This window comes from Anoplophora glabripennis, unplaced genomic scaffold (genome assembly GCF_000390285.2).
Source record: "Anoplophora glabripennis isolate ALB-LARVAE unplaced genomic scaffold, Agla_2.0 scaffold104, whole genome shotgun sequence".
Lineage (NCBI taxonomy): Eukaryota > Metazoa > Arthropoda > Insecta > Coleoptera > Cerambycidae > Anoplophora > Anoplophora glabripennis.
In genome coordinates this window covers 895,678-906,734 of record NW_019416210.1, presented here as the reverse complement: position 1 = coordinate 906,734, position 11,057 = coordinate 895,678, and the positions used below count along the sequence as shown (strand labels likewise).

At 32.1% G+C, this 11,057-nt stretch overlaps 1 protein-coding gene across 1 annotated transcript; it reads left to right on the top strand.

The window, feature by feature from the left end:
- Positions 1-274: 274 nt before the first annotated feature.
- Positions 275-9,512, top strand: LOC108904806 (ejaculatory bulb-specific protein 3-like). The gene is made up of 2 exons (XM_018707481.1): positions 275-678; positions 9,210-9,512. The coding sequence occupies exons 1-2, from the start codon at positions 441-443 to the stop codon at positions 9,419-9,421; spliced, it is 450 nt and encodes a 149-aa protein (XP_018562997.1). The 5' UTR covers positions 275-440; the 3' UTR covers positions 9,422-9,512.
- Positions 9,513-11,057: the final 1,545 nt, after the last annotated feature.

Below are 11,057 nucleotides of genomic sequence, written 5' to 3'. Positions count from 1 at the left end.
AAGAAAGATATTTGTTCTTTTTTAGACTACGATATAACGTTTTAATTTCTCAATTTTACCAACTATTTTAATCAGAAGAGACTAATGCCATCGGATCAGATTCTATGTTTTTCTTTCTCTATATTATTGATCAAGATCAACGAGACGGGGCTTTTAATAAAATTTTGTGATTTCATAAAACTGCTTTAGAATACTAACGAACTCTCAGTTTTCCAGCAAACTAAAATTGACGTCATAACAGGTAGATATAAAATATTCATTAACAATCCATGCTAAATTAGAACCATAAGTTATGTAGGAGCGTGTCGTTATTTGCTATAAACTGAGCGGTCCTCCTTGAAGTTTGAATTCGCTTTAAGAAAAAGACCCCGCCGTAAGTCTGCTAGTATTTACTGGTTAAGTCAGAAGTACACCGTTGTATATTAAACAAGCTGAGTAAAATGAAAGTGTTTTGTCAAATTGTATTAAGTGCGATAGCCTTATTGGTCCTAGTCTCCATAGAAGAAAGGTCAGTGTCGGCGGCGGCGTTATCCAGGACGAAAAGGGAAGAAAAGTACATCACGAGGTACGACAACTTCGATGTGGCAGGGGTACTCGCTAGCAAAAGGTTGGTAAGGGTGTACTTGAATTGTTTATTGGAGACGGGACCATGCACTCCGGAAGGAAGAGAACTGAAAAGTAAGTAAAATCAACTTCAGGAATTATTACAAATCATTTAGGAATTGTGTATCTTTTAGCATATTTTGAATTATGTAACGTGAAGATGGGATTCAGCACACATACTGTTTTAGGAGAATTCATTTTAGTATAATCATAAAGTCGTAAAGAATAAATTGATTTTACACTATACAGCGTGTCCCATTAGTGCGGGGGAAAGTCCAATATCTATGTTGAAATGAGGAATATATGGATTTTTCTTTTTAGTGCGTTGCCACATTTCTCGGAATGTAGAAATTAAAAATATATTCAACTATACAGGGTCTTCCACTTTTCCTGGCCAGACACCAACTTTGGTTTTTTAAATAGAAACACACATTTTTTATATTTTTTTCGAATGCTACATAAAAAATAAAGGGTACTTTGTGTAGAATAGTTCTATTCAAATATTCACAGTTTTTGAGATATCTCCCTTGAAAGATTTTTCTAGTCGATATTGGTTGCTTACATTTTCTGATACTGACAGGTTATACTAAAGCTACTAAGCCCATTTTTTATCAGATGTTTAGTAAGGATGAGTCTTCCGAATCATGCTCCAAAAACTGGCCTGCGTTATACAAGGTGACCAAAATATCGTGTCAAAATTGCCAATTGAAAAATTGAAAAATCTCGAATTTTTTAAATGCAACGCCCTGTATATTTTCATACCATGAGGTGCAGAATTAAATTCTCTACAACTTTTCTATACCTGCTCCTATACCAAAATTCATTAGTTTTTCATGAAATCTCATTTCTAAAGAAGAATTAGTAAATAAATAATAGAATAATTAGTAAAACTCATGGTAACTGTTTATTGGCAAGTCGTGTTTACCAAACTAATAATCCAGATTTACAAAGATATCCTCGTACAAAGTGTTTTGTAAAACTGAAGGAGAGGTTTGAAAGAACAACAAATGCAAATTATGAGAAGACAAGAACACACGCATGCAGTATCCAAAACAGTTAATTAACATCGTGCATTTCTAACAAAAGTAATAAAGACCTAGTTAAATTAGTAATTAACAGGTAACAGCTCAAAATGTCTGCCATTTTTCTCTAGACATTGAGCAATTCTACGACGAAAATTGCTTGACACATTTCGCAGCATTTCCGGAGTCTGGGGATCGGGGAGGCCATGGAATTGGACCGCCTCTACCTATCCACTTATCTGGATACAAACCATTTAAGTATTCTGTAACCTGAAACAGTTTTTCTATGAATTTACATAACTTACATAATGAGAAAACTTACCGCCAGTGTGGAATGTGCAGGGGCACCATCATGTTGGAACCACTGACTGTTTAAGTCATCTGGATGAATATGTCCCTGCAATTGGAGCAAGTCGTTTTGTAAAAATTGCAAATACCCATTACCTGTTAAGTTTCTTTCAAGAAAATGTGGTCCAATCCAATGACATATTCTCCGCATATTCCCGCCCAAACGTTGACTTTAAAGCGGTGTTGATGATCGTCTTGTCTTATTATTCTGGGATTATGATCGGCGTAATGGTGATAATTATGTCGATTCTCTCGACCAGTATTGGCAAAGGATGACACTTTGGAAATACTAATTTCATCACTAATTTCTCTGACACTTGTAGATGAATTTTGGACTGCAAATCCCAAAATGTCAATTTGACTATTCTGATTACTGCATGCGTGTATTCTTGTTGTCTTCTCATAATTTGCATTTGCCGTTCTTTCAAACATCTCCTTTTTACAAAACACTTTTTATAAGGATATCTTTGTAAATCTGGATTATTAGCTTGCCAATAAACAGTTACCATGACCTTCTCTTCTCCTACGGCATACGCCATATTTACTAATTTTTCTTTAGAGTAATTCATTTCACAATTATTACTGTCGCTTTTCTATTAAACTTTAAGTGAATCGAAAATTTTCCCGATTATCCTTTGACAGGAACCTACTGCGTTATTTTACATAAAGCTATTTGTAAACTTCGCATTTTTTCATAGAAATGAGATTTCACGAAAAACTAATGAATTTTGGTATAGGAGCAGGTATAGCAAAGTTGTAGAGAATTTAATTCTGCATCTCAGGGTATGAAAATATACAGGGGGTTGCATTTAAAAAATTCGAGATTTTTCAATTTTTCAATTGGCAATTTTGACATGATAATTTGGTCACCCTGTATAACGCAGGCCAGTTTTTGGAGCATGATTCGGAAGAGTCATCCTTACTAAACATATTATAAAAAAATGGGCTTAGTAGCTATTAGTATAATCTGTCAGTATCAGAAAATATAAGCAGCCAATATCGACTAGAAAAACCTTTCAAGCGAGATATCTCAAAAACTGTGAATATTTGGATAGAACTATCCTACACAAAGTACCCTTTATTTTTAATGTAGAATCCGAAAAAAAATATAAAAATGTGAGTTTCCATTTAAAACAACAAAGTTGGTGTCTGGCCAGGAAAAGTGGAACACTCTGTATAGTTGAATATATTTTTAATTTGTACATTCCGAGAAATGTGACAGCACAGTAAAAAGAAAAATACATATATTCCTCATTTTAACATAGATATTGGACTTTCCCGCACTAGTGGGACACGCTGTATACAAGGTGTAAAGGCATTGAATTTCTGCAAAAATGTTTTCGCAATAACTCTCAAAGCGTTTTTCCGGAAAATATGAAACATATTATACAAAATATTTATACCAGTCGTAATTCATACTCTGCAGTATCCAATGATAAATTCTGTAGTATAGGAGCAGAGATTTCGAGTGGCAATTTGTTTTTTTTCAGTAGTCTATTTGTCTCTGACTTTAGAAATAATGTTTTTTTTTTTAATAATTTATTCCATTTGAAACAAAAAATAGTGTAATTTTCCCATAACGTGTTTTATTTCAGTTGTTTGATTTTTTAAATTATTATTATGGCAACTCATGACATTAGGGGTTTCCCCCACCCTTTCTGTCAAGAGATAGAACAAAAAGTCAGTCACATATTTGTACTATTTAATATACCCGAATAGGAAACATTTCTGAGAAAATTTCAACGCTATGTTTTGGTATGTAGATTGCGCCCCCTAGTGGCCGGGCTACGTACTTGAAAACAATTTCCAGCTATTTCTCTTGGTCGATTCATTAATAAAAAAAATTTTCCCGAAGTTCTAGGGTTTGTACTTTCCTTAATATCGTACCTCGCCGACCTTAGTGGGACACCCTGTATATTCTACACGAATGAGAATTTACTTTTTTACACCCTGTACAAATGTACGCGGGAGCGCAAATGGCTCCATCTGTCATGCGGACTCCCAACTGTGCCATTCAATGGCTACAGTAGGAAGTGACCTGCTAACTGCAGGTACTTTGTTGCACGACTGCCACCCACAGAGGGCGTAACACAATGTTTGAGTTGTCAGTGTTGCGAGAAACAACTACTCCGAGAGCTATTTGCCCCTACCGGCATTGAATTACACTCGCAACACCTGTCGCACCTATGACACACTGATGAGAACTAATAAGTCCGAAACCGGTCTGTGCCTGGTGGGTTAAACTGATGACAAACGATCCTAGCTGTTGCACTAGGTGTTGCGAGTATAATTCAGTGCCGGTAGGGGCAAATAGCTCTCGGAGTAGTTGTTTCTCACAACACTGACAACTTAAGCCCTGTACAAATGCTGTCAATTTTTGAAGGAAGTGTTTACTTTCTTTAAAACTCAAATATGCTGTGCTTTAGATACTAATTCGTTGTTTTTTTAACTGAATTGTTCAGAAAATACATGTCACAGCTAGATTAATACTTCTTTAAAAAGCTGTTATAATCATATGCAAAATATAAACATAGGTATAATGAATACCTAACTGAATATGAAGTATTAAAGAAATTATAAATTTGGATTATCACCGGAACGCGAAATTTAAAGTTACACAGGGTGTCTTCTAAATCCACGTTATAACTTAATAAAGGTCGTATGCAATTGGTTTTGCTGCAGGATGTTAAAAAAATCGTATTTATTAAATGTCTCTGAAGATGTTGGCAAAATTTCACTGAACTGACAAATCTGTCAACTAGTGGAAATATTAAAAAGCCATTTTATTAGATTATTATTTGTTTAAATTTAAAATATGTACGTTTATCGCACAGTTAAACTATTTATTTCCAAATAAAGTAGAATTTTTTTTAAATACAATGTAAATAATTCGAAAAAAATATTGCCTGAGTCATACTGAAGGGTCACAATTGCCAAAAGGTATAAAATTTCTGCATTAGTTTCTGTGAAACGAATAGTGTTAGAGATATTTAAAAATTTTTCAACTGTATCATAAGCTTAATCTAAACTTAAGAATAATAACTAGAAAACTAGAAGCACTGCTTTTTTTAATAATATGAAGATTTAAATGATTATTCTATTTCCAAAATATTAATTGGCGTCGAAATTTTAGTAATAGTATCTGCCACTGTTTAACAAAATTGTATAAAAATTTAGTGACTTTTTATCTTTAATTAGATAAAGCATTAACACAAAAGTTGATACACCAAGCGTCTTCTTTAGAGGTATTTGAATAATAAATTTTTTTTGTAAAAATCAACATCCCGTGTTTCGATACTTTGTTGGTTATATCTCTACATTCAAAACGTAAATCATATCCAAATAGTTGACGACGGTGCTGTAGTTGGCAGTTTAGTACAATATCACTAGTTAATGCTATAAAACCTGACAGAAATAATTTATACTTTAGACAAAGGCCTAAGTCGAAAATTCCAGATGTTAGTTGGAAGTCAATGAAATTGAGTAACACATGGTGGCAGTAATTATAAAAAGATGTGTACAGTAGTGTCTGACATGAAATTTCAATTAACTAATTATTGGGTTTTAAATAAAAAATATTCGAAGAAAATAGAACTTTTAAAAGAATTTGGCCTGTGCACCTGGTCGCTACCAGCTACGGAATTACCTAGCCTTACCTGGGAATCTTGGACCTGCCCTTGTTGTTCTCGGGCTAGTCTCTGTGGCGGCGGACCAGCGGCTCTTATTGGGTTTAAGCAGTTTTACATGTAATATTTAATTTCAAATAAATAAACTATTCATTATTTTTTTTGGTACCTTACATCAATTCATGTCAAATAGATTTTGTCAAGACTTTATTCTAGTAGTTTACGAAAAATTAATCTAAATATTGTTAGAAAACAAGAAAATCAAAATGAAAAAGAAGCGCAAAAATATGAATTAATTAGTGTCAAGACCAGGTCCAAGCAATATCAACGCATGCTATCATCACATAATGACTGAACAAAATTTATATGAAATATTGTACTTGATTCATTAACATTCAGTAATATACTTCTGATAAAAAATTTAATGTGTAATTTTTTCAACTTGTTTATATTTACGTTATACCTAATCTGAAATTTGTAAACTTATAAAATTATAAATCACCTTGAAATACCAACGTTTAAGATTTGGGATTGAGGCCAAGGTAATAACCAACTAGTTCCTATATGTATATACATTTAATAGGCCAGTCATTCTACGGGAAAAAGAGCGATTTCAAGAAGAAATTGATAGCAGCAATCTGGCGACGGGATATTGTTAGGGGGGGATAGTTAATGAAAAATACATAAATTAGTACAGCAAATTTTGCCCCCACTCCGAATAAACAATGGCCAAAGTAGTCAAAATGAGGTTTTTCTCAAATATAATTTTTCAGAGGGAAGATAGAGAAAAAGTCTTCGAATGAAAGTTGTAGGTATTAAAAAACCTACAATTTTTTTTACGCATTAAAATCGGTGCGTTATTTATCGAGATAATTGCAAAAACATGCATTTTTGCCAGTGATTTTTAATTGTCAATAGTTTTTGCAATAATGGTTATAGGTGAATTTTAATCTAACCCTTTATATGTGGCCACAAATTGGACCCGATCGGTGCAATAGTTTATGAATAATTGCATTTGTTTATCCCAAACACGATTTTTTAAACGATTGAGCTAGGTCAGTGAGTGCATAAAAATCAATTTAAACGCCGGGAAATGATAGTTGAAAGTCTGAAAATTATGGTATGTTAAAAAAATCGATTTTTTTTTTAAATTTTGTTGCATTTTTTTCCAATGCAAAAAAGGGGTATTTTTTTATAAATAAATAGAAGTAACTCCGCAACTACTGTTCTCAAGAACAAGACAGTCATATCACTGGATAGCTGGTAAAAAAACAAAGATTAAAAAAATATATGCCCTACGCCCTTTCTAAGCCGAGATAGCCCTTTAAAAAAAAATCACAGCTTCATTGTTTATAAACATTAAGGGCTGAAATTAATGCTATGTATGCATAAAGGTCTAAACTTTATGATACATTCAACTCCACGAAGATTGATGAATAAATAAAAAAATTATAGTAACTCAAAGTGGAGGTAAATTTTTTTAGCTCGATCAGTCGGCGTGGGGGGGGGGATGTGGCGGAACCAGCTCGTGCTGGAAAAACAGAACAGATTCAAAATCGTGCCTGCTCGAAAATTGTGTAATATCTCGGCTTCCGCTTGACGTAGAAGTTTCATTTTTTTAACTGGGGTAGCTCGTCGAAAAAATGACGTCTAGACCACCAAGCAACCCCTAAAATAAGGGTTAGTTACAACTTGACTACATATACCTTGCAATCTTTCTATCTTGCCTGTGAAAAATTATATTTGAGAAAAACCTCATTTTGACAATCAGCCAATAAAAAACAATACGTCATCAAATACCTCAGTTTATCTTCGTTCAACAGTCATCTCTTTCTGACTCATTGCATTTCCCATAAGAAAACAAGAGGCAAATTTAAAATTGTCACTTTTCTTGTACCACGCTCCTTTTAACATTAAATAATAAATTTAATCAGTTATGATTATGGTTAATTAACAGGTATTTTGAGTCTAAAATGTTACCTTTATATACAAACTGAACCTTTACATTGGAATTTGGAAATAAAAGGATGAAATGTGAAATTGTCTTGAATACACATCACGATCGGTCATCATTTTTGACGTTTCGTTACATAATTAACCTAAAATTTGTGTTAATTTTATTACAGATATCTATTAATATCCATAAACCCTAATGAAATGAAGAGGGGAAGTGAATATATAAACAATTTAGACCTATCTTAATATTCTCTTGGCTCCAAAATAAAAACTGTGTACAGTTTATATGATATTGTATCTGCTTTTGTCTAGTTAAATTTCAAATAACTTACTAAAGTACTTTATAATAGGCTGCAACATAATTTATTTTTAGTACCAACTAAAGTTTTACAGTTAATGTTCCGAATTAAAAAATTCCTAAGTTTTTACAAGGAAAATACCTATACAGTAGTTTTTAGTTTTGAAAGAGTTTTTTTCGGTGTTCGGAATTAAATGGACTATGGAGGAATAAAAGGAAAGAAAGAAGAGGAAAAGTTAATCGCACAGAACTTTTGACATAACATTTAATTTTAAGAAAAATTGTCAAGTTTACGATAATATGAAAATCACATTTCGATAGAGAGGTACTTAAAATTTCCAATCGCTTTTCTAACAATCATATCAATTTGTTATACAACAATAACAATAAATTTGGTCCTTTTGAAGTGAATACAGTCAGTTAAACTAGGAATTTAATATTTAACCTGTTTTCTTTAAGTCTTTTTCTTGATGATAAACTTAATAGCTCTGCTTGAAGATCTCGTTTAAAGTTTGAGTCTTCAAAATGTGTGCTACAAATATGTCCAGTTATATGATTAAACAAATCGCGTCTTTTGCACCGTTCCACCCATATATTTTTAAGTTTTTATCCTTAGGAAACACATTAAATACTTTATTTAAAGTGTTTTTAAATTTTCTTGTTTAACATTATAAAAATTATTATTGCAAATTGCAACACTACACCTCACTGCTGGAATTTTTACGTGGTAAATTAATAATTTATATTAAACACTAAACCATCAACTTATTAAAAACTATTATCAATAACTAACTAATTACTGCAAAATACCCAAACAACTATGAAAGATTTACTTAAATACTTGGAAAAATGCAAAATTACTAGTGAAGTCGCATGTAAACAAACATGAATCCTAAAGATCACTAATTTTGTGACGTAGTATGAGATAAGCCACGCCCATAATTTCTGGCTATTACTTGACCGTCTTTTTTATGGACCGTGCATTTTGACTACTTTGACCATTGTTTATTCGGAGTGGGGGCAAAATTGGCTGTACTAATTTATGTATTTTTCATTAACTATCCCTCCCTACAAGATCCCATCGTCAGATTGTTGCTATCAATTTTTTCACGTTTTTCCGTAGAATGACTGGACTATAATTCTACTTTACTAACAGCACTACATTCTTGCTTTATGGCTTATTATTAATTAAAAACCAAAAAGTTGAAATATTAAAAATGGTTTTATGAATTGCCTGTCGAGTTTATCTCGGAATTCATTTATGTACATTCTAACTGAAAAATAGCGTTTATATTGATTCTTTTTCAACTTTCAAGTAGTGCTGTGATTTCCACTAAAGTTAATTTTAATTTTCAGAGTACGTACCCGACGCAATTGCCACAGAATGCATAAAGTGCAGTCCAATTCAAAGGAAGCAGGCTGGTATCGTCTTGTCTCACATTCTGCTGAATTATAGGGATGACTTTAATAAATTATCACAAAAATATGACCCAGAAGGCAAAGCTCGGAAGATGTATAACATCGATCAAGACGGCGAGGACGATTACCAAGACTTGGAAGAAGCTTAATTTATAATGCTGACGTCTTTTAAACATTTCTGACGAAATACTTTAATATTCCTGTATATTTTTGTTATATACATTAAATTGTTTTTAGATATGTCATTGTTCTCAATGTGACAGAATGTTCCAGAAAAGCAGGTCAATCCGGTAATCACAGGGAACTCCTGGGATCAATATAAATATAAAAATGTTTAAAAACAAATATAGGACGTTAAAATAAAATTTTCAGTGCCTTTTTTGTAATGTAGTCGATGATGTTCGAGATATTAACTTAAAATTTGACAAGGATGTTATTAATTCAATTGCAATTGTGATGAATTTATGATGTATGCACTTTGAAAAACAAATGAGAAACGGGGTTACATTGACTCCCCAAGTGCCCAACTTTTTTTGTATATAAGTCTATCATTATTTTATTTTAACTTTGCGATTATTTTACTTTCAGAAAATGTTTCAGAAATACATAATATGTGTTTGGAACTAGACGATGCTTCACCTCATTATGGTAAAAATGTGCGTCAATATTTCAATAGTAAATTATTCCGAAACCGCTGGATTGGCTAAGGCCAAAATGCCCCTGTTCAGTAGCCACCACGGTCATCAAATTTTAAGCTAATGGATTTCTTTTTCTGGAATAGTATGAAGGAGATTATTTGATACTAGTATGAACCTTGGTTAAAATGTTTTTATAATTTTTTAAAAATATGTGTACCTATATCTTTGTCCTTATCTTACGTACTCTTGAATTAAGTGCACCTCATAAAGTGATCATGTACGTACAGTCTTTTGAAAAGTGGTATTTATCTCGAAAGCTTGGTAATAAATAATTCAATGTAAGATAAATTAAAAATTTTTAAGAGAGATAAAATAATATTAAAAAATTATGTTCCTAAAAATTAAAGAAAAATATATTAAGGCGTTTCCACAAAATGGGTGTAGTAGGTAAGGAGGCACGACCACCCCGTTTTTCATTTTTTTATGTGCATTTTCTATAAACTCATAACAAAAGCACTGGAAATTTTGAAGTTAATATCTCGAAAATCGTCGAAGTTATTAAGAATTTGAGAATTCTATTTTAACGCCATATACTTTTAAAGAAAATATTTTGATATAGGCAATTCATCTATTTTGATCACAGGAGTTTGTGAATAACTGAATCGGTCTTCTTTTCTGGACATCCGTATTTATTTATTTTAATGTGCCGACCATAGGTTCCGACCACAGTTTCCACTAATTTACTTATTATAAGTGATGGAAATTAAAATAATATCGTAAATTAGCAGATGCACAATTCAACAAAAAAGAGTACCAAAACAAAAAAAGGGTATAATTTAAATGAATAGATGTACAATTAAAATTGTTTAAAGTAAGTTAATGATCTAATAACATATCAATATAACTGACATCATTTGATATAGTATAATGATTATAGCACAAAATTGTTCTACATATAGACGTACCTACTTATACCCACATTTGTTCCACAAAAATTCGTGCCAAATATGTCAAACAAATAATTAGTTCTAGTATTTATAAGTAAATGTAAATGTTTAACAAGGATACATGTTCAGAACAATAGAAATACGAAATAAGTTAGTTGAAATGCTTGATTTGTCACCATATCTAGAACATTATACAGGGT